Below are 25,187 nucleotides of genomic sequence, written 5' to 3'. Positions count from 1 at the left end.
GCTTGTTACAGCACTGCCGTTGTTTAAGAAGTTCCTGCACTTGACAACTTACCTTTGTTGGATTTTGGTATTTCACATGAGCCGCTTCCAATCTTTCGCTTTTTCCTCGAAACAGCTGAATTTTTCCTGTCAAAGGTAATAGGACTGTATTGAGGAAGGCTGTTGAATTTCTTTGCAAATTCTTCTTCCAATTTTGCTAAGCTAAATGGGAAACAAAACCATTCAAATTAAATGTAACTCTTTCTGGAGAAAAATGATATTGTTTAAGAGCATGTCTGTGTATACACACACACCTTTCTACACAGAGAGAGGGGGAAATCAGGTAAGTTCACACACTGTAAACACCAAATCAGTATATAGTAATCCAACTCTGGAATGAGAATGTACATTTCTGCTTCTGCATTTGTAACAGTGCAAATTGATTACCTTAGTAGCATATGTTAAAATCAGAAAAAAAAATCAATGTCATACTGGTGACATTTAGCTCTGTTTGCTGCACAGATTCATACAAGAGATTTGTCTGTTCTGTGAGGGGAATGAACAAAGACAGTAAAACCAATAAAATGACTTCACATAAAAGTTCTTACACCAGAATGAAAACAGCATTTAATTCTGGTGAAACCAGAAGAAGAATGTCAAACTAATCAATCTTCTGTGGATACTCTGGAACATGAAGCATTGGGGTGGGAATTAGTTTTGTATTTGTTCTGGGTGATTAGATTTTCTCCCCTCGTATTTCATTTGCTGTGAGATGAAAAATGCTACTAGCTTATGCCTTCATGAAAGCCAACACATCTCATACTGCAGCCTAACCTGAATGACTGTCAGCAGATTAACTACAACTCAAGAAATCCACAGATAAGGTATGATTGTTCCTAACAGCCAGAAGAAAATAAAGCACCCAAGAGAGGATGGCAGAGTATTACCAGCTGTAATGACTACACTGGCTCGCATAAGCACTCTGTTCCTGCAAATCTTTGCAGCCAGGCAGAAGTAGAAATTGTGTTTTAGTAAAAGGCAAGCACACAGTTAGGCAGGTTATAAATAGCACTGTCAATGATAGAGGAACAATGACATCTTCCACTTGTTTTTAATTCTCCTTGCTATGAAAAACCTCAGCTTGACAGAAGCTGGCATGACTGTTGGAAGGATGGCCCTTTATACACTTGGAAGCATCCCAAGAAACATGGTACTTCTCTATGCTTTCTGAAGCAGCACTTCCAACAAATTGCATTCTGAAAGCTTTGGTACACAGGAAGATACCTCATTTTTTCTCTGTAATTATTACTTCTCTCAGGAAGCAATTTTCCATCTTAAAATACAGCCTTGGCTCTTTGCAGACCAGGTGCATGGTGGGATTTGTTTGTTTGTGTACACATGTTTTATTTTGGTTTTAAATCACAAAGGTCTCTTACATCAGTAGTGCTTGGTACTGTTACCTTTTTCTCTTCCACACAGATGTTCCCTGACAACCACAAAACCATCTGATTTTCTGCTCTCAGCTCCTCTCCCACTGTCTGTTCCCACCTGCCTCAGCTCCTGTCCCAAGAGCATGTGAGGGGCAGCAGCTCTAATTGGGAAGGCCAAACTTCATTTGACAGTGGATGAGCTGCCATCCTGGCTAGTAATTTATAACTTGTGTGACATACAGGCAGGCAATGGGGAGTGCTGCTATCTCTATGTCAGTGATTAATTATTTAAAGAAATAAAAAATAATCCAAACTGTCATGCATTTAAAGAGCCTCTCAGAAGCTTGGTTAGACAGGTGTAGGTGAGCTGAGGTGCTCATGCTGCACAGCCTAGTCCTGCCAGGAGATACAGGCAGGTAGAGCCCTGCTTGGCAAAGGAGTGGGGAAAGCACACCTGACCCAGACCATCAGGGAAATGGTAAGCTGCTGATGGGGAAGGTAGGACACAAGGAAAATTATGAAAATGATGTAATTCTGAAGGGGTGAGGCCCCTTTCACGAATGCATGTACAAAATGAGGCTGAAATGTGATGCTGAAGGGAGCAGAGGGAGTTAAGTGGAGCAGGCAGAGGTAAAACCAGCTCTTCAAGTAGCCAGAAGATCAGGTAATGCAATGAAAAGGGATACGGGATACCTTCTCCAGCACTTATGCTTCACAAATTCTTAAGTCTGCCTTTAGAGAGTTCACTAAATAATATTCATTAATAATGCAACTGAATAAAGATGAGAGATTGGAAAATACGTATTTTCTCATCCAGCTAACTAATGAGGGCAGCATTGAATGAATGATTTAGACAATTTTCCTAGGTACTCTTTGAATAAATAATTTACAACTACTTTTTTTATGCCACAAGATGTGATAAGTTTTCCCACCATTACTTTTCCATGTGGGAAAAGTTTTCAATCTTTCAACTTAAAATATTTCCAAAACTTATACAAAAGCTCTAAAAATACAGAGTTCCATTTTTTCTTAACTATTCTAATAAACAAGACTTGGGGATTCCCACTGATTTAATATCTTTGCTGAAAGCGAGCTGCAATTAGATGTCACATAAACTAGGTTGTGAAAAGGGTACTGCAAACCTGCAAAACCAAACATATAACAATTTTAAGCATGAAATATGGAAAAACTCCCCCGTTTAAATACATTTTCCCATCCGAAGGAATTTGCAAGCATGAATAGCAACCCAGATTTAACTAAATAAATCTGTAATACTCTGACAAAAATCATTACTTGTATACTAGAAAAGTAATTCTATGCAGCCTTGCTGAATTTTGATGCATCTATACTCATTAATTGCTTTTAAGATATATTTCATTTCATCATGGTGGACATAAACAGTTTAACTATCTTTTCTCTACAACAGAAAAATGACATATTTATCATAACTATTTCTCAATATAAGAACATTGTTTACTATTCCTCTATAAGCAATCTCTCCAAGTGGGCAAAGAGATCTATTCTTTCTAGTCTAATCTGGTTTGTGATGATTGAACACCTACAAAGAACTTAATATAGTTCTTGCAAAGTACTCTGAAAATACAAGTAACCCTCTTCACTACTTTTTGAGCAGGTAAATACTATGTGGTTTGTTTAGAACTGAGCAAATAACAGCATTCAAATTCACATACAGTGGTGTAAACCTGGAAAGATCTCAAAGGAAGTACTTTGCTATATAAATAACAGGTATTTAGAGCATGACTCAGTTCCGCAGGGTTTTTAATTTTTGGATTTGTGATTATTTGTGTGTTAGATGCAGGTCACTCAGCTGCAGTGAGGAGGACTCACTCTTAAATTATTAGGCTGACCTAACTAAAACATCAAACAGTGGTAAGCCACAACTTACCCAAAAACAAACTCTTCCTTTGGCTTAGTCTTTTTCAGTTTTTTGTTCCCACTTGTCCCACTTGGGGAAAAGGCCCATATTTCTTCATTCCAGCATCCTTCATGATCTGAGGAGTTACCTTTTCCTGAGCTTCTTTTTCCTGTGATGAAGGCAGAAAATTGTTTCTCATCTTTAGAAAAATGTTCTAAAACGAAGTAAACTCAGAAGAAACTTGTGTACCCAGGCAGTACGGTAACTTAGGAAGCCTGACCTTCTTTAAGGCAGTTACAAAACATTTTTCATTTTAAACTGGGCAATGATGATATTGACAACTATTCTGCATCCTCTCTCCTGTCTTTTCCTGGACTATCTCAAAAGTTGTGATCTCTTAAGGTATAAAGAAGAAAGAGATGAAGAGATATACAGTAATAAGCTTCCCTAAATTACAAACATATTTTTTCTTTTCTGACTGTTCTAATTAAACATATAAATCTACCAGTAGGAAAAATACACTTCCAGACATTTCACTGAAAGCTTCTAGATATTATCTCAAATTCACCCTTCCACAAGATAAAGGGTTCTCACTTACTGCCTACAGCAAAACTAACAACCAAAGCAAAAACCAGAACACATTTGCTTCTTGCAGGATTGAGAACTATGCTCACAACCACAAGAATTGAGTATATACAAACAAGGTAATTGTTTGGGGTTACATATATCACAAGTCCTGCACACATCTACCAGCAGGCCGACAAATTAAACAACAAAGCCTTCAGTCAAGAAGTTAAAACGCAGATCATGAAAGATGAAAATAGAGCAGTTAGGAGTTTGTGAGGTAAGCAGAAACACACATTGCAAGACTTGAAAAGACCTGCCCTGGAACAGGGAGCCCAGCCACTCCACCTGTCCCTAACATCTCAGGTGGCCAGACACAATATTCCCACTGCACACTGCTCAAACTCCAGCTTAAACATGGATTTTTGCTTTTCCTTCCACTCCAGGCAGTCTTTTGCAGTTCATGCTGTAAACAAAACACTCAAAGCCACCCACCTCTGTCCACATTAGCGCGCAGAGATGTGAGCATGCCCTCTGACACCAGAGTTTTATAAAGAGCACCTTTGCAAGATCTCTCCGATTTCCTGGAGCCACAGGTTTCTATCTTTTTAACACAGTCACTGTCCTCAGTTTTGAGCTGTTCTGGTAAGCTTTGGGGTACCACCTCCTCTGTTGGGGTCAGTGGTTCCACTTTAATGTCATCAGAAGCCTCACACGGTACTTCCTTGCCGGCTTCAATACTAAGGAAATCGGGAGGCTTGGATTCTTTGGTGGTCTCCATTGGTTTCTCCTTTGATGTTTTCTTTTCTTTCGATTTCACTTTTTTCTTTGGTGATTTTGTATCCAAAATGCTTCCCTTCACATTTGAGACAGGGCGGTTTTTTTTGCGGGGAGTATCTGCAAGTCTTTCAGCACCCCAGTCCCCCTTGGCCACGGCTTCAATTGTGTACATTACACTTTCAATGTCCGACTCGGAGGACTGCCTCTTTTTACAAGATTTTTTGGGGGTGGATTTTTCATTTGTGTGCCGGTCCAACTTACTTTTTTTCTTTTTCTTCTTTATCTTTTCTGGCTTTAGCCCAAGGATAGTCACGTCACTCATGAAAAGCTCTGGAGAACGGCACATGTGATCCTTTGTGTTATCCTTTCTCTCAAAAGTACTGTTTTCCATTGCAAGACTAGTAAAATCTCTGCATTTTGCAGTTTCTGATTCCTCAGCTTTTGTTTCATTTGGGTTTTGCATTTTTTCTATCTCTGATTGTTCTACTTTTCTATTACTGGAGTCTTTTGCTGTTGTTTTCTCCAGTTCTACTTCCATGTCCTCTGAAACTTCCCCTTCCTCATCTTCCAGTGCTTCCACTTTTGTTTTCCCAGGTTCTTTAACTTTTACTCCTTCTGAAGCAAGGCACATCTAAAATAAGTTTAAAAATAGTCCCATGAAAAAAACATCAACTGTTAACATGACTTACTTATACTAACAGGTGCATTTAACAGGGAATCTCTCTGGCATTTTAGTTTAGGAAAGCAAACTGTGCAAACAGGCTGAAGACATGCTGAAACTGATGCAATGGGATGAGGGCTAAGTGCTAGAATAAGGCTGGTAGGTTCATTGCTCTAACAGAAAAAGACTCCAACTGATCTCAGTGGTGTTTCCTTTAAGGCTCTTTATATCGTCTGGAAACCCACTATTAGACAGATTTTCAGAATATCTGAAATGCAACAGAACAGAGTTATCTCTGACTACTGCCACAGACAATCTACTTGGAATCTCACATCCATTCCCTATTCAACTTTCAAATGTCCCTAATACAATTCCTTTCTCTGTTTTCCAAACAGCCTTGAAGGAGGGAGGGAAAAAATGTTTACTCAATCTCCCTAACTAAGGTTATTTTCTTTTACTTGAATGTAAGAAATAATTTGGAAGGTAATACAAAAGCCTTCCAAATCTTTCTTCTCATGTCACAGACTTATTTTGCAAAGAATTGCAAGGCAGCAGTGGTTGCCATGGTTATCTCCTCCTGGAGATAACACTAATGGAAACAAAAATCCTTATACTATCTGAGGAATATTGATATTCAGGAAAAGAGCTGTCAGAAAGTCCTCAAACTGCCATGTTTCTGCAGCACTGACTTAGGAGATTCTCTCTGTTTTGGATCACCTGTAAGCTATGCAGACACATCTACAGAAGGTTGTCCTTCACAGCACCAACCAACAGCCCTTGGGAAGACATGCTTTGTTCTTACTGTCCTCTCTCAAAGCCCCCAAGCTGAATTCCTGGTGCAGTTTTGTTTTTAGAACAAATGCCAACCAGTCACCTGGAGCAAAACCAGATGGAAGAGGCTTGCTTTGAACCAGACATCAGAAGGTTTCCGCAGCTCAGCCCACAGGCCATGTGGTCAGTATGGATGTACCTCCCCGAGACACATGGGTTCTCTTTAAGTCCATTTTAGATTTCTCAAATTGGCAAGGCTTTCTTTCCTTGCAAACTAAAAAAGCCTCTCATACCAATTTATGTAAGAACATAACACCAACGATTGGGATGTTTTTTGTAGCAGATTTCTAAAATTCTTGCTGCACAAGATAGAAATCACTGACCTGGTTCAGGACAAGCTGGGCTGAGCACTGTAAAGCACCAGAGCTTGGGCAACACACAATATCTATTGGGAAGCAGGTTAGACTAGGCAAAGGAGAACTCCACAACTGTGCTAATGTGGGTTCTTGGTACAAAGGTACTTCTGTGACTTTTTTACTACACTGCAATGTTAAGCATAGTCTGTGATTTTCAAAAGCTAAAGCTCAATCTTTAAGATGGAGCTCACTGAACTAATAATATTTTGTCAATTCAACATACATCCCACAGCCAATGGATTTTTTTCCTTTTATACATTTGCTTCTTCTGCAGTAGCCAGCAGTACAGAGCTACAGATGTGGCTACAAAAAAATTGACATCTGATTTGTCAGCAAATAAGCTTGTATTTTAACAATCTTCAAGACTGCAAAAGCTTAAAAAAAGTGTTTAGAAACAAAAAAGGCAAAATTTCAATAAAGTGCCATTGGTTTTAATTGCTCCCAGAAGGAAGATCTGCTGAGAGTACCACAGCAGATCTTCTATGTAAATTATTGACCTGTTAGTTCACCTGAAAAATAAAATGGGCATGAAAAACAAAAATAAATGAACACAGCTCATGACCATTAACATGAATTTGTAATGGCAATGCCTGAATTTTATAACACGATCATTCAGTCCTCTCTCTCAACTATTTTGTGTCCCTCAGCTAAGCCCTAAGACCTCAAAGCCTAAATTAAGAAACTGAATCAAGTTCAGTTGCAACCAAGTCCCTTTGCCACCAGGAACTGGTGGTACTTCTCAGCTGCACCAGACTCTTAGAAACCTCTAAGCTGATGGCTAATCTGGGGAAATCTTGACTTGTGGCATCTGAACCATGATAATTTATGGTTCTATAGGTAGTGGTGCAATTATACAGTATCACTGTTCTGCCTTGCAGACTTCGGCAATCAATAGCTTTAACTTCTCCACCCCACTGCACCTGGGGCAATTAGTCACCGGTGCTTTAGTATTACCTCTGCCAGCTGAAATAATGCTGATGCTCCACATGGTTTCGTTACATCAGAAGGCCCTGAATGGGATGTACTTGAAGAAATCTATGGAGAGAAAAAAAATCAACACAAATAGAACATTCTTTGATCACTACCAATTCTTTTATGTTTATGACACAGCTTATCAATGGATTGTTTCCCCCCTTCCCAAAATTCATTCATAAGATTATATACTAAAAAAGAAGTGTAGATCTGTGTATGCTGGTATGAATAAATGCCCACTCCAACACTGCTCTGGTGGATAACGCCACTGTACACTAAACAATACTTGCATATTTGGGGCTTTTCTTGTCAGGACTCCCTTTGAGGAACAGGGTGAACTGAAACACATGCTCTCTCACACAGGAACTGACTCCAGCAGTTAAACAATCTACACCAGCATGCAACCCGGCTGGTGGTGTTTTTAAAGGCTTAGCAGGACACTGGATTCCAAAATGTTTAATTATTTCATTATCACAGGTAAAGGAGGCTATTTCTTTCAGGTTATGATATTACCTTTTGGTGTTCTATAGGACTTATATAAAAGAGATACTCTGAATCTAAAGTTAAGTAGAAGCCCTCAAGCCTTTGGCAATCTTTAGTATTCCTCTAAAAGGAGGCTGTCATGCAAGCATGTAGCTGATTATCCTCCAAAATCTTTTTCCTGTATCAGGCCATGATCCTCTTCAGTACTTTTGAGTGTTTTGTATCAGTTTTGAGCTAGGTGCAAGGAAATGATCTTTTTCTAAACAACTTTAAAGTATCAGTATCAGGACTGGCCACTAGTGTGAAGAAAATGTTGTATTTTTAAGGACCTATCCCATCATCTCAGACCAGGCTTGTGGGTTTCTTATACCTCCTTCTTTAGGCTGCATAAGAAAGTGAGGTTATAAGGGACAGGGGAACCAAAGCATTTACACCCTTTTGTCTCTCCCTGTCCCTGCCAGAGTTTTCATTGCTCTCAACCAACATGGGCCTACAAAGTCGATTGCAGAATTTGGCCTGTCACTGCCATAAAGGAAATAAACAAAAACCAACACTGTCTCTACATCTCCTGGAAGGTGAAGCTCTTCACAGCCTTCCCAAGCTCTGACCATCAGAGCTCAGGCCTCCACATGCTGCTGACAGTCAGGTTCTGTTAGTGTTGTTCAGTGGCCTCCTTGCCTTGGTGAGGTGATGCTCCACTCCTGCACTGCCTCCCTTCACTCTTGTGCCTCTGCACTGAAGGTTAAAGACAGCAAGGGACTCAGCAGAGCTGAACAGCAACAGCCTCCCACGGCTTCAGAATGCTGAGTAGCTCCAATCATTTTTAGAAACTTAGAAATCCTCAGAAGTTTTAGAAAATAATTAAATCCCCTTCTGCATTTTATTGTTATCACCATCTGTGAAATATTGTGAAATATCAAAAAGGAAGGGATAGGGAAGAGGGGGAAACAAAAAGAAGATTGAATAATTTTATCTCCGTAGCAAAGAGATGAAGGAGGAGCAGAGCAGTGTGGTATGCTGAAGAAGACAGCCTCCCACGCACCAGACACTTGCCATGCCAGCAGCATGGCAACAGTAGACCCCTCCAGCGCACAGCATCTGTAATTTGGAGTTACAGCAGCATAGCACAGCTGCCTAATCTACTTGCAAACCTAAGACACCCTCGAGGTGATAATGAACATAGTTTATTTGGGATGCTGCAAACCAAGGACTGAACTGCTATCTGAAAATGTAAGCTGAATCTCTCACCTATCATTTATTCAACTATGATCCAACATTAGAGACCTCCAAAACTGAGAAAAAAAGAAGAAAAAAAAAATCAATAGCACTGATATCCGACAAGAGCTAGAGACATGGAGGATGTGCCTAGCACATCTGCTGTGTTTTTCCCTGTTTGAATCAGAGCCTTTAACATCCATTTTGTGCATTAAATTAAGCTTGCAGGACACCATCTGAGCAATCACTGAGAGATCACGGAAACCTGTCCAACATACAACGTCATGCTGCCAGACTTAGCTTCACTTTTTTTGCCACCTGCAGTACAAACTGTGCACTCCTATGGACAAGCATCTGTCCTTCTACTAAATTAGGGCTTCACAAGCTTCATAGTCACATCACAACTTCTAATGCTGACTACTAAAAAATCAAGCTGCACATGGCAATAATCCTTACTCCAGAACAGCACTACTCAGCCTACTGTGGTCCTGTTAAAGGCCATGTTAGAAAATTCTGGTGTTCCTAAGTAAATATTGCAGCCCAGAGCTGTAACAGCCAAATACCCTTATGGATCCCTGATCCCAGTTGGGTGTAATCACCCTTGCACAGGCACTGCTGGCATAGAGCACATAGCCACAAACTCTACTACTGCCAGAGACTGCCTGTATAGTAAGGCAGATTTTCTTCCACTCATATGAGTTCCAATAAAGCCACAGTCTTGCAAGACTATCCATAGAACAAGACATGAAATACTTTCACTTCAATGCTTCCAACCTCTGCCTTTTTCATGAGAGGGACTGATCTCACCAGCAAGAATATAGGGCTGGCTGCAACTAGACAGGATCCAGAGAACCATTTTCCTTACTGAAATAGGGTGAATTTGAAATAAAAAACTAAAACACCACAACAAAAACCAACAAAAAAGTGTACAATAATGTGCTAGCATACTCCCTTATTTGTCTGGAATATAGCATGTATCTTCATCTTTCAATCATCACAAAGAATAGCATCTGCACATCAAATCTCAGAGATTTTTGAGTGAATCATCCATATCAAAAAGAAGACCTCAACAAGGTTATACTTAAGACTACAGAGAATTTCTAGGACTTTGAGGAACCTGACCCAGCATTCTTGATTACTGCAGATAGCTGCCAATTTCAGAATTTAATACACTGCATCGATTTCCAACTCTTCATACAGATTCCTGATGACCTCAAAGTCTATTCTTCTTTTCCTATTCTCAGTCCCCGATTAAGCAATACACCTTCCAATCATCATCACTAAAGCTTTATTTTTTTTTTAATCCTGGTATCCAGCTCCTCATTAAGAATACTGTTATCTCCTGTCTTTGCTGCTCTCCTGAGCATTGTTTTTATTATTGTTATAAAGCTAACTTTCCTAAAAAGAAGTGTAACTTTCTGTGCTGTCTCTTAAGAAAATAAGCACATTCACAAGTGTCTAAAAAGACTAGGTCCCTGGGACCACAGCCACTGCCTACTTCTCTTGGTATGTCATTATTTACTAATCTATGTTTCTGGAAACACCAAATTTGATAGTAGAGCAAACCTTAAACAATTCATACATTTTTTTGCGGAAAAATTGTACACATTCTCCCCTTCTGACACTAGTGAGTGTAACTTTACCTCTGCCAACTGGAAGAGTGCCGACTTCCCACAGTGCTTTACTGGCTCAGGGCTTGGCAACTGGGAAGTATTTGATGAGATCTAGGTTACAAATGAACAGAGGAGAAAATATTTCAGTGGCACACAGGAGAGACAGAAAGGGGGGAGGGAAAGAATGGAAAATAAGAGATGAGTTAAATCATTTAATTTTAGTTCTTTCTGGCAAAAGGCCCTACTTCAGACAGGCAACTCCACCCAAGAAACACTTAACAAATATGCAGACAACAGGAGAATACAAGCATATACCACATTCCTTCCTTAGATTGTGCTCATGGATACTCTATGTTTGTAGTGTCCACAGCTAATATTCTGTCATGCTGTGTGTTTTACATCCGTTTTATGTGACCAAGTGAACAAATCATACCTGTTGCTTAAAAATATGTCCTATTAGTTTTTAAGGTAAAATAAAATTCTCCTAGAAGGTGTGGGCAGTATTTCCCATTATTTAGACATAAAAGAGGACCATCTGTCCTCACAGAGAGTTCTTGTTTCACTTTCTTCAGTTATGAAAAAAACCCGAAAACCTATGTCTGGAGATTAAATCTAGCCTTCCAAAGAGCTGTTGGTGGGCCAGCACCTCTGGTAAGTAAGTAACTACCATTACCACTTTAGGGAATTACTTTTACAGCCAATTTTTTTCAGACCTGCTTTCCAGTGCAGCATTATGAATTCAGAAATGCAAGACTTTTCTGATATGTGACCTTTTTTGGCATGGCATTGCATGGGAGTATTTGACTTAGAAGCCTTTAAAAGCCTTGGGACAAAATCATCGGTGTTTTTATGGTATCTCACTCACCACAAAAATCACACTTAGGACCATGGTTATGCAGGTAGTGACAGGACCAGGTCAGTGGTTTTAAGGCGAAAGAGGGCATGTTAACAGCAGATGTTATGAAAAATTCTTAACCCTGAGGGCAGTGAGGCACTGGAACTGGTGGCCCAGAGAGGCTGGCGTTCAGGGCCAGGCTGGATGGGGCTTTGAGAAACCTCACTGAGTGGAAGGTGCCCCTGCATGCAGCAGGGGGGTTAGAACAAGGTGAGTTTTATGGTCCCTTCCAAATTAAACCATCCTATGGTTCTATGATCCTCCAGATGCAAAAATTATCATGTTTGCCTTTCTCCTTGTAATTAATCATTTCTTTTGAACTAGGCTATTTGAAGAATTTATCTTTCAATTAACTGTCAAAGAATTTATTACTACACTCCCCACCACATCCTCCTCCACCAAAATCTGGGCATCCATTTCACTTAAAGCTATTAAAGTACAGCGAATAATACTCAAATGCGCACTAACAGTAATTTTTAAAATTAAACTGAAATATTTCAACATCCGAGTTTTGCTTTGAGACAGTTCAGTGAACCTGCTCAGGATTCAGGACTTGACTAAGTGATTTTGTACACTGCACTTCAACTTTTTATCTATTTTAACAAATGCTCATCTCAATGATTTTTTTTTCCTCATAACATGAATGGCAGAAAAAGTATAGAACAACACCCACACACACTGAATATAACTTGAGAATATGCAGGCATATATTGCCTCCTGATGTAGAAAGTGAGGAAAGAGTAAAGAAATTTTGACAAGACAATAGGTATTCCTAACAAAATGTGAGATCTTTATAGTACTAAAAGAAAGAGAGGAAGCAGACATTTCATATCAGAAAAAAAAAAAAACCCCAACAAACTCAACCTTTAAAGAGCTAAGAAAACAAACAGCAAGTGACAGAAGCATGTAACTCATTCTGATGAAGTTACTGGCCAGATATCAGAAGGAAAAGAATGGCTGATCAATCAGCTCTCAGTGAGATTACAGACCCCATTCCCTGTCTTAAGGATAATCAGAACCTCTAGTACTACAACCAGAAACAGCCCTTTACTTGTGTAGAGGTTTAACTGGAGGATCATTAGAATCAAGTTACTGTATTTTATTATAATACAGGTGGGACTTCAGCTATTATATTACATTTTAGTTTGCAAAAGAAGCTGGAACTACTTTTTCATCTTCCTCCTAGAACATGCATTTAATTCCAACACAATCATTTAATAATTTTAGTATGTGGGCAAACAGCAAATACATTTTTCTTCACCTGGGAAGATTACAGCTTTACATATGGAAGCTGGAAGAGAAAACACTCACTAGTTTTTACTCTCCAAATTTCAGGGTATTTTGACCAAAGGTTTTGGATTTAAACTTCCTGTTCTGCACAGAAATAAACAGAGAGGAAACCTTCTCAAAGTGAGTATGTGAGAATGCAGCATGGACAAAATCATCCTGAGTTATGCTTTTTTCATTAAATGAAAGTAACATGCTGGACTAGCAAAAAAAAAAATCCACCTTGTTGCATAGTGCATGTGACTCGATTTTTGTTTGTTTGTTTTTTTTAAAATTAAATCACTTTGAGAAAAAATTTAGAAAGGCTGCTGAAAGCAAAGAGTTTGGTGGTTGTGGATTCATTATTTTTAAGATGATTGAACTAGCAATTCTTTTGCTTCCATACCCCAGAAGCCTTTTCTTTAATGATGAATGAGAGTTTAGGAAAGTAAATCCAAGAGGTACTCATCTTTCAAGGAAGCAATCACCACTATCTGTTCACATTTGCCAAACACAGATCCAGTAAGCCCAAGAGAGCAAGGGGTCCCATCTGCTTTGCTTCCCACTCATGGCAAGGAAGGGGACAGAGACAGCCTGCAAACAGCCACTGCCCTAAGGAACACAGCCCACTGCTCAGAAATCAGTCTTTCCATACAGGTTCAAAGGAGAAGGACAAAAGCAGGGCCAACTACTTGCAAGGCCAGAAGAATGAGAAAGCCAAAAGCATAACTTGAGAACAATCCAAACTTCAAAAAGCTCTTATGAGGATGTCACATCATCTTTGAAGACCTCCAAGGCACTTGCCTGTGCACCTACAGAACCAAATGAAGTCTTGCTTCCAGGATTTTCATCATCTGTTGTGGCAAGTCACTGGGCAGGCCTCATTAGGCATATCCTGAACAGCTTTAATTGACAACTACAGCACTTGGGCTATGAAAGACTAACTGAGGCTGTAAAGACAAAAAGAATCCCTTGCTACTACTCTACACATAATGAGCTGTTTCTGAGTGACAGGGCACTTGTACTCCTGGGGTAAAGGTATCTGTTTTAAATGACAAACCTACTCAATGGGATCGCTGTCTTCACAAAGAGGCACTCTTACTCACCCTGCTGCAAGGGCAGTGAAGAGAAAGGCAACATATGAGGAACACTCAGCCAGAACCAAAAGTGAGCTGGGATGGCTGCCAGAAGTCTCCAGGCACATCAGACCAGAGCACACTTCACATTTCTTCACAGGTCTACTTGGCTACTGGTTAAATAACTACTTTCTTTCCTTCTCCTTTTTCTTTTGTAGCACTGTACATTGCTGACAGCAGCCCACTGCAAACTGCTTGCCATAATTTAGTTCTCTAAATGCAGTAATGCGTTCATATAGACAAGATGCAGTAAGAAGTGGCACAGTGAGGAACAGGACTATTGCCAAAATTCACAAAGACAGCCTGTGCAAATGAAAGCCCTCATAGCTGAAAGAGCACAAGCAGCTTTAATAGCAGGGGAGAAAGCTTAAAGAGGTTTTGTAAAATGCTCAATACTTTCAGCAGGAGCAACCTAAATTAAATCATCAGGCTACAAGCTTAGAAAAAACACCATTTTCCCACTGCTATAGATTAAAAATGATGTTCATCACTGTCATTAAGGTTTCACAGGAAGAATAACTATGGCTAACAAGGTGGGGTTTTAAAGTTTTTTTTCTTTTGTCTTTACAGATTTCTGTCTCCTATTTCCAGCAACAGAACAAAACCAATCCCTCCAGACCGCACACACATTTAAACATTTTTACAAGAAAAAGAGATTAACCCTGACTCTAAAAGTAAATCCTAATTACTCTCTTCTACCTAACATTTGATGATTCATATGTGTACTCCAATGTGCCAAAGGAGCTCACTCAGCATAGTGGAATGCAACTCAATGCACTATCACATCCGTATGACAATTTTCAGGTTTGTCATTTTGTTTGTTCAATTAGGAGAGGAAATGGTCTTAGGTTCTGTGAAATTCTGAGAGTATGGCTAAGCCAGGTTTTATGTGACAATTTAAGAATATCGTACTAAATGCAATACATACTCTGTTCAACTCTGCAGATACCCAGAATGACTGAGATTTTTGCAACTAAGTTAGCAGATTCACTTGCAGTATTATTCCAGTATTTTCCAATAAAATTAACAAGAAGTGTTCTCCAGTTTGTATCTTTAAATTTGGTTTAAAAGTCTACAGCACATAGTTTCATCCTGCTCAATTCCACTAATTTTCTCAAAAGAGCTTTGCAAATTGACTTCTAAGTTTCAAAGCTGTGGTATATTTGAAAACACCTTCATGATTAGAGATATTAACTGTATTGTATCTTTTATAGGATTGTTTGCAGCCAGGTATTTACTGAATCAGTAAATTGATTTGTCTTCCTTGGCCCTCCTAAGAAAAACACCAAGGCCCATTTCCAGCCAAGCTAAAAAAACATAGCAGACAATTAGCTCAACATTTCACAGAAGGAAGTGTGTGACACACAGAATAACAATGAGGGTATCTTTTAATCTCTTTATGCTCCACTGCAATAGCACCAGCTCCAATCCCAGCCTTTTCAGGCATACACAAAATGCACCTACGGCTTAAATGATTCTGCAAGCAGAATCAGACTCCCCCAAATGGGCAAGAAGAGTAAATGTGTATAAAGTCAATTCACAGAGGCACACTCAACACATGGGAGAAGAAATTCCTAAAAGCAGCATTTCACAAACTCCAAATCTTCAATATGTGGAGGAAGACAGAAAGGCCACATACTTATGGGAACTGATAGGCTTGATAAGTCACCACCTAACTGATGCTGTTAAATATCCTTGTGGCTGTTGTGATAAACTTCCTTTGACCTGCAAGGATTCTCCAAATGATTCCTGCCTCTAGGGCAATCACCATTCTGCCTTGCTGCAGCCTCTTCCACAGGCAGTGCAGTGTCATTTCAGAATGTCTTTGAATTGCTGTTTTCCTAGATGTAAACTAAAAGGCCATTTGGATAGGAAGTCTGCAGTGATCCTTTGGGTACAGAAGGCTGGGTAATGTTCACAAGCCCAGTATCTCTCAGCTGGTAGAACTGGCCAACATCTCATCCAGTCACTGGTTATTTACCCCATGGTTTTCTTAACACAATACTACCAGAAAGATATACATCTCCTGATGGGAATCTCTGATAAGACAGGGTGCTCCATCATTCACTGGCAACCCTTGCCGGTTCCTTGCTTCCTCCCATCCTCCCCCACCACATTCAGCCATTGTACCTCAGCAAACTGAAACAATGCAGATTCCTCCGTTTGTTTTACTGCCCCCAGGACTCCAGGCTGCAACGACGTGTTGGAAGAGATCTGTCAGGAAAACAATTATGCTCGTATTACCTAACTGTTCAGTTTAAGTATTACACTTCAACATGCTAAATTTATAAGCTGTCATAAAAAGATTCCTGATACTCCCGAGTATGCAAACGAGTCCCAACACACCCTAAGAACAAACAGTATCTGCTTTCCAGGAAACACATTACCAGGTGATCTGTGAAATGGTAATCTTGAATTACTTTTCAGAAGGAAAATCCTTCCTAGGATCTACAAAACAAACTTTTTTTGAAGGGCTTTTCTTTGCCTGCTGATATATCAAAGAAGGGTTAGCAACAAATATTTAACACTGTATTGTATTTCACAGTTCAGTGGAAGACCTGAGATGAATGGTGGTGATGACAGACCACAAATTGCTACTTAGTACAGAAGGTAAGTGCGGACAGAAACACAATGTGCACAGGTATTTTGAGATACTAGATCTATCCCACACACTAAGGTAACTGCATTTCATACTGTTTAACTTATGTCAATTAATTTTGTTGCAAATTATACCTCTGATTAATGTTAGACTTCACTACAAGTATCAATTATTTTGCCACTGACACACATACCTACCATGCACTGGTTAGGTGCATCCTCTCTACAGGATGTTTAACATCCTTGAAAAATAAGACTAGCTGATTTGCATTTCTAATTAGTGATCATCAGTAGGCTAGTTCTAAACCACATGTTTTAGCAGAGCAGGTGAGCTTGTTTCCTGGCACCCACTAAAAATTTTCTTCAGTGGGTAAGGAAAAGCCTGAGGTCAGAAACCCGTAACAAGGGCATATCTGGCAGCACACAATTTCTGCCTACTACCACACGAGTCTAGCACTGCTCTCCTTCAGCACTGTAAAATGAACTGAAACAATTAGGTGAGCTGGTATTTGGCTTACTCTTTAAAAGATTCAGCAGTGAAATTCAATACAAGACATTGCTCTAGTGACAGTATAAGCACACAGAAGCATCTCAGAAATATAGGAAGATGGATGTTGAATCATTACCACAGAAGTGTCATAAGTGATACTGGAACTAACCAATTCTAAGAAGCATCTAAGTATTGCTTTTCATTGCTGGCACACCAGGCATTTCCTCTTCCTAACAAGAAAAGCCAGCAGGCTGTTTAAGAGCCTAATTTCAGGTTATCTATTTCACTCTGGCCATTATCTTTAATCAGAAATAAAGGATCAGTGCTCCAATTTACTTCTAATACATTTGAAAGAATCAGATCTTAAGCTGGAATTCAAGGGCTTGTGCACTGATGTTAAAATACCAACTGAAAAAGAAGTCCAATTTCTTGTATGCTAGGATTGCAATGTATCTACTCCCAAAGTGATGATCTTTTAGGGAGGATTATGAAAGTGCACAAGGCAATGGGTAATAAAGACACATATGTCAGATTCACAGCTGCTGTGAATGCAGGTAATAGAAAGCCCTCACTACGACAAAATTTCTTTCCATATACACTTACTTAAAAACTACCCAGTGTCTTGTAAAATTAGTATCTGTACAACTAAGTATTTCTGCATCAGGTATTATGACTATTTCAAGAAACAAATGATGTTTGCAGAGGGCTAGAGTTCCTTGCAATCTCATTTTTGTCATGTTACTTGTATCTATGAAACCCATTAAAACTTGGATGAAACTCTTCAAAGAAAAAGAACGACAACACACACATACCACAGTTGCACTTCTAGCAATAACTGGAGTAGTTGACAAAAAAAAAAGGTTGACAAAAATTGTACACTGCAAAATTAAAGCACACTTTATAGAGCTGTTTGGTGGTTCTAGAAGAAAATTTTGGAGATTCAAGAACTAGAATGATTTTTGATGGAGCCAATGACTAAAGCAGCCACACTAGATTAGAAACTCCCAAATACATGTTAAAACCTTAGTTAATAAGGCTCTAGTTTAAAACTAAGTGCAGGAATGACATATCTCCAAATTACAGCTTAAACCTCAGCTCCATTATTGCACCTGGGTTTCCACCAGGATTCTAAACACACTCTCTTGCACTTCAAGTCTTACCAACCTGATAAATGATTCAACAGCATAAACCCAAAAATGAGGGAACAAATAAAAGCATCAATTTTACTTAAAGACATTAGATTTTTCTTTCAGCTGGACATCAGATGCTTCTTAAAAGGATATCTTAGGAAAAAAAACCTTTTTAAAGAAACTCACCTCTGCAAACTGAAACAATGATGACTTTTGACAGGATTCTGTAGAATCAGATGTATCAGACTGGCAAGTACTGGAGGAAACCTGAAAAAAGGAGAGGGCAGGGTAGGACCTCAAAGGTGCTTCCATCAAGCTAAAAACAACAGTGAGCAAGATAAACCATTTAAGAGAAGAAAGACAAGCTAATGTTTCACAGTCCTGGAAAGATTAAATCATATTTACAGATGAAAACATTGTTTAGTGCCCATTTTAATGTATTTGAAAACCGTCTAGAAAAAAAGACTACAAAAATACCAGGCTTTTATTCTCCTTTTACGATTCTGAACTTGTCAGAATAGTTTTATACAATAGAATACTCAGTGAATTATACTGGACTACACACGTAACTGTCTTGTATTGGTGATGCTATCAACACTGATATATCTGTAATTTGTGCTATAATTCTGAGTAAGATTACACAGAAGGTAAAAAAACTATTCTGAAGACACAGTTAATGACGGAAATAAAAATTAGAAAAATAATCTCCAATCATAACAGCATGAAAATAAGTAGATAAAGGTAGCACAAGCCTAAAATTTCTCAAATCATGTACCTAAACATACATTTTAGTGGTGCTTTTGAGAAGCAGTGCAAGAAAGTCATTATAACTGAAAACAAAATACAAACAAATGACTGTTCAAAACCAAAAGCCTTATTCGAATTAACACAGGTCTTAGCCATGGTATTCTTATTAGCTAGAAATGTGTTAATTAAGCATTACTCCGTAAAGGAATGGTATCAAATATCATACATTCATTAAGTGTCACATTTGAGTGTAAAAGATTTACATGTGTAACTCCTAGGAGAATGAAGTACTGTTAGATTAAAATAAGGTATGTAAAATGGCTTGTAAGAAATAAAGGAAGGAGGCTTTGTAAGATTTTATAAAATGTAACAGGATGGATATTTTTTCCTTAACCACTTTTTTCCCCTCAAAATTTCAGTTTACGTAACAAATTAAAAAATAAATGTGGGGCTTTTTCTTATTAATTACCTAAACAAGCAAATCAACAGCTTTTATTGGTGAAAGAATGTGAGATTTAGCTACTGACTGCACCTGCTGTTAGTAAGCACAAAGCCCCACAGCACGTGCACCTTGCCCTGCTGCTGTTTGTCCGAGATTCTGAAGCACTGCAATAGCAACAGCAGCATTTGCCTTCAGGAATCTGCTACGCACGCTTCCCTGGAAACACAAAATCCAAGTGCAGCAATCCAGAGGACAAGGGGAAATTCACCAACGCGACAATTTCCTTACCTATACAAACAAACTTGTTTCTTCCCTGTTATAAACCCGATCAGCAACAGTGACTCCAGTTAAACACTGAGCAGGATGTTTTATCGGCGTACTATGGGAGTACAGCAACCCAAAGGACCACAAAGAATGTATTTTTAATGCCTGTCTTCTGCCCTTTTAGTAGGTTGTGCTACTGTTTTCACTGATATAATGTTTATTACTGACTTTTATCATGTTTCTGTACAGTCTGTTTAAGATGTCTGTGCCTCAACAGTGGTCTGGACTACTACGAGAAAAGTATCTGGCTGCTTTTGAGAGACCCATCTCTGAAGGTCGGAGACTCTGCTGAGGTGCAAATCTGTAAGGTTGCTGCTTGCACGTCTGAGCATTCACATTTGGTTATTTTAGGCCACTGCACTGGTGGGATTCTTAAAAGAATAACCAAATACTGGACTTGTTTCCCATATTTTCTGCAGTTCAACCAGCTGCCTTATACCGCTTAGCTCTGAGTTTGAAGCCATTGAGCCATGGACCCCAGGAGCACTGTGCTGGAGTGGCACTGCCCTTCCAAGAGGGGTTATCTGGGCTCAGCCCCCAAAACACAGGTGCTGTCAGACACTCAGGATGAGCCTTCTCCCTGTCTCAGAGGCCATGTGCTGGGGGCTGGGCACAGCTTGTACATCTGGTGGTACCAGAACTACTTACTGTGGGAGGTGCGAAGCCCAGGTTTCTACAGGTTTGTGTGTAGAGGACAGATTGCTGGTGCTCAGTAACTCAGTGGAGACTGTTTTGTGCTTGGAACCACAATGTTTTTCCTATAAATTCCTGCTACTCTTTAAAAAGGTAATGCTGTTGCTTTTACTTAGCAGAGCACTAATTAGAGCTGGTTTCTTCTACTCTGCCACTCCCCAGACATTCCTGACCTGTGGGAAACTTACTATCTCCAGGACTTCTACCATTTGCTAGGTTGAACCTGACCAAAGCATTAAAATAATTACCAGAAGGAACAGATGCACAGATAGTGCCATTTTGTACATCTCATTTCCTGCTCCAATAAAATGTCCTCAACATCCCATCTCTTCCTCCAAGCCTTCTCTTGAGCTGCACTGAGAGGTTTTTCACTTCTGTTCACACTTTGCACAGACCCTGCATCACATGTAAGATATGCCTTTTGCTCTCAAAAAGAAGGAAACCACAGGCCTTCCTTTCCCTGCAGGTTACCACAACCTGCTCTGAAACGATCACACCGAACAAGGGCAGAGGAAATCCCTGGGCCGGCCGCACCCTGACCGCTGCGAGCCGTTAAGCGCCGGTAGACGGGCAGGCTCTGGAGGCCGCTCCGGATTTCGGGATATCTGGGCAGTAACCTACAGAGAGTCCACTAGGTGCTGCTGTAAGGCAAGGAAAGGGCTTGACGGACGAATACGGAGAGGTGCAGGGAGGCGAACAGGCAAGCAAGGAGCGCTGCTCACCCAGCTTCAGCCTTGCTGCCAATAACCTGCGGCGAGGACCGGGCTTTGCCTGGCACAACCACAGCAGCTGGAGATGATCCGTCCGGCATCTCTGCTCAGGTGTTCGGTAAATATGCAAAATGCAGAGGGAAACTCACTGCATATCCATGTCCTTTGCCTGTAAGGTCTGTAGCTTCTCTTGCCTATCTGCTTAGTAACTCCGGCTGCTACCTAGAAATCAATCACCCACCAACACTGAATTCTGTTACCAGAAGAGAAACTCTCTAGTCTATTAAAAAAATTTGCAAAACTGGGAACATACTGGCAACATACAAAGATTGCAACTGAAGCCTCAAAACAATTTTGTAAAAATCACTGTTGTGCCTCTTCTCATCCTCCTGCTGGCTGGTCACTTGGTTACTTGACATCTGGGCTTCTGACAACTTGAAGACTGAACACTTCACTTGAAAAACCCCTATCCATTCATTTAGCATACACTTGCCAGAACATCAGCAGGTGTTGAATACTTTTCATTGGATTAGCAGACCTCTAAGTACAATGTCCTTCATGCTCTCTCAAATGCTAAGCAAAACTGTGCCAGTGCTGCCCTTCCCTCTGTTAACAACTTTAAAATTGTAGGAGTATGTAAGACCTATGCTTACAAGGCCACCCAAGGCTGCATAATCATACATATGATTATGCATACTGACAGCAGTTTAAGAACCATGTATGTGTACATGTATCTTAAGTGTACACACACACTTTCATGATAATTTAGACTACATGTTATAATTTAGAGCATTCTTTAAAATATGACAGTGTCTGCCCTTTTTCTAAAAATAGAAATGCCAAGGCTTTAGATGTACAATGTGTATTTATATACTCACGAGCATATAAAAACAATACATACATTCTCCATAATAAAGCAACTTCTGAACCTCTTTCACTAACCATACCTCTGTAGTCACCTTAGTACACCATATTCTCTCCCATGTGAATAGCAACTCCAATACAACACAACTGACTCCTACTCTCCACTCAAGAGCAAAGCAGCTTCCCAGCTCTACAATGAATTCTTGAGCTGCTTTCTGAGTCCGTCATACCACCTCCTAGCATGTTCTGCTAACCTCCCAGATGCTGGTTTAAGTGTGAGATCATAAGCATGAAAATCCAACCACAGATTCTCCTAAAGGCATGCAAAGACAACCATCTTACATCTCCTCTGTCTACACACTTGAGGGTGGGAAGACAGAAGAGCTGTTCAGTTATCAAAGTCTAAATATTAGATTTAGGATCATTACTGCATTTGAGAAACATATGCCTAAAAATATTTGCTCTGTATCTATTCACCACTGAAAGAAAATAAAGGACAAATGGAAGGCACACCAGGGCTGCCACACAAAAGAAATTGAGAAAGTCTCTCAGCACCTGGACACACAGCTGGAGACTTAACTCCTGCGAACACTCAATGAGGAGGGACTGAACTTTGTTCATTTGGGTCTCTTTAAGAATACCAATCACCCCAATTGACATGGAGGAGCTATTTTACAAAGGGGACCTTCAAAAAGAATCAGAGATGTGCAGGTTCCTAGGAAAGTGCTCTGTCCTTTAACCATTTGTCAGATAGGGCAGGACAACTAAAATACAGTAACTCATTAGTAAGTATGGGCTAAATTATGGCCCATCATGATTGTAACAACTCCCCCAACTAGTTTTGTCTGGGCTCTATTAATAACAATTATTTTGCTCTGCCTTTTTGGGGAAAGCAGATTACACAGCTTGCTTCCTTGATGTGGAGGGCCAGGTTTCAAAAGAAGACTACAGGCCCAGAAGAGTGTAGTTAATACAAAAAGTGAGTATTTCATCACAAGTTGTATTGCACACTTCTATCAGGAAAACCAGGATTTACTGAGGCACACAGGAAGCGTGTCTTTTGCTCAAAATAAGAAAGTTCTGATTAAAAGAACTTTTATGCACTAAAACGATCATACAACATGCTTTTTGATTTGACTCTAAATCTAAACGTGGATTTTATTCCTACACTGCCATTCTTGTAGAATCAAGACACCTCAGCTCTCAAGGTCATAGCAAAGACCTTTTTTAAAGGAATGCAGTATCTGTGACTACAATATACCTTCCCTCACATTTAAACCCAACGGCATAGTAATAGCAGCTTGTACGCTCCAAGCTGAGAGACTACAAATTTGAGCAGGACAGTATAATTTTAGCACAAAATGATGTATTTCTTTTCACTTCTCTGTCAACTTGGCTTGCATGTTTCTTATTTTTCATGCTGCAGCACAGAAGGCCAGTACCCACACAGCACAAACTTCCATGGCTCAAACTGGTGTGCAAAGCATTGAGGAGAACTGGCAGTACAGAAGCAATACATCTCAAATGCACTACACATATAGATTAAGTTAATAATTACTTTTCTTCCCAATAAAACCAACAAGAACAACAAAAGAGAGCTCTTTCCTAGAGCTAGAGATTTATGGCAGTACTACTTACTATATCCAACAAAGAAGCCACCTTTTGAACAATTTTCAAAGTTGGCCTAAAAACCAGATTATATTAATAATCAGTCTAAAGAAAGACCAGAGATCTCCGCACTATTGGAGATACACAGAAACACTTACTAGACTACTTTGTAAAAACACATTTGTGATGGCAACTGAACTACAAACTTCTTTTCAGACATAAGGATTTAGTAAATAGGAGCAGACTGCAATAGTTGTGTCAGGCATTGCACAAGCATATAGAATCCTTGCCCAGAAAAGCTTGCAAACCACCTGTTTGTTAACACGGTCACTGTACTTCAACCCTTTTACCTCTGTCAATGTCTCTTCATAGGGCAAGTATCAGCAGAGTGCTCAACCTACATTCACAGCTGGGATACAAGACACACATTTCATTCCCAACTGAAGTTACCTGAGTTTCATTCCTCACTGGTCAAATATTCCTCTTACAAGCTCTTTAAACTGAGAGCTCATGGTAAGGGAGAGAAGAGAGTTCCTTACCTCTTGCGCAGTAAGTGCATGTTCTCCTGCTAAAAGCAGCATACTCAGGCCTCCCATTTGTGTAGGATCTGTTAAGAGAGTAAAATGAAGTCTTAAGTTGATTAATTTGCTTGTTTAAAAAACCTACCACTTGCACCACTAAAGACCCAGAAGACTATTTGTCACAGACACTCTCAGCGAGCTGCCATAAAAGGCAGTTCAAGAGAATCACAAATAACCATTCCTGTACCCTCTGGGAAGGCTTTCAAAGCTGTTTGAAGGATTTAATTGGATTTGTGTGCTTAACACCCCATTGCATGGATTTACAATTCTACTGCCAAAGGTTTTATGTACTACAGAGATGAATATCTTTAAAACAGCAATTGTAATGATCTCACACATAAATATACACAAAGATGCTCTAATAATGCACAGGTTTATAAGTTGGTGGATGCTCTTACCAAGGGAGCGGTTCCTTCCTTGGTGACTGAACAAATAAAAGGATGGAACAAAACAACAACATGATCAAGCTCTGAAGCAAAATTTCTATATTCATCTGTCTATAATTTAGAGCTGTATTTAGTGATGAAAAGTGCCAGCCTGACAACTCTGAAGCATGAAGCCAGAACAGCACAAGGACTGGCCAGGCAAGCTGCCTCCCTACTTGCTGCCCTGCCAGTACGATACATAATTGAAGAATGTAAAATGGAGATATAAATGTTCTTTCTTCAAGTATTTGATACTGACAGCTTTTTCCTTCTAGCCTTCCTGCCCCTCAGGAGCTCAGAAAATGACAAGAAGTGAAAGCAATAAACTCTGACACTGCATTACTGATGGAGTAGCTTTTCCACTCAGAACAGTGGTTGCTCTTCATCACTATGAAGACTAATCATCTGATTTTGGGAGAATGCCTTGGGAGCAATGCAGGTGCCTGATTTAACAGTGTCATGTAGAGACAGGGACACACACAGTGGCCAAATGTCTCATACAACAGCCACGATGTGAG

General features: G+C 39.7%; 1 protein-coding gene across 23 annotated transcripts in view; it reads right to left on the bottom strand.

The window, feature by feature from the left end:
- Positions 1–25,187, bottom strand: part of BBX (BBX high mobility group box domain containing) — a 137,281-nt gene that overhangs the window by 24,147 nt on the left and 87,947 nt on the right. For 20 of the 23 annotated variants that reach the window (XM_038159253.1, XM_038159319.1, XM_038159361.1 and 17 more), the window contains 8 exons: positions 24,203–24,270; positions 18,462–18,542; positions 16,188–16,271; positions 10,791–10,871; positions 7,432–7,512; positions 4,345–5,260; positions 3,316–3,454; positions 53–201 (listed from right to left, as the gene is read on the bottom strand). In XM_038159253.1, the coding sequence (XP_038015181.1) occupies positions 53–201; positions 3,316–3,454; positions 4,345–5,260; positions 7,432–7,512; positions 10,791–10,871; positions 16,188–16,271; positions 18,462–18,542; positions 24,203–24,270 (1,599 nt within the window). The remainder of the gene's footprint in view (positions 1–52; positions 202–3,315; positions 3,455–4,344; positions 5,261–7,431; positions 7,513–10,790; positions 10,872–16,187; positions 16,272–18,461; positions 18,543–24,202; positions 24,271–25,187) is intronic. The other 3 variants (XM_038159172.1, XM_038159354.1, XM_038159181.1) reach the window with 2 other exon arrangements.

Source organism: Motacilla alba, chromosome 1 (genome assembly GCF_015832195.1).
Source record: "Motacilla alba alba isolate MOTALB_02 chromosome 1, Motacilla_alba_V1.0_pri, whole genome shotgun sequence".
In the NCBI taxonomy this organism is placed as follows: domain Eukaryota; kingdom Metazoa; phylum Chordata; class Aves; order Passeriformes; family Motacillidae; genus Motacilla; species Motacilla alba.
This window is presented reverse-complemented; position numbering and strand designations above follow the sequence as displayed.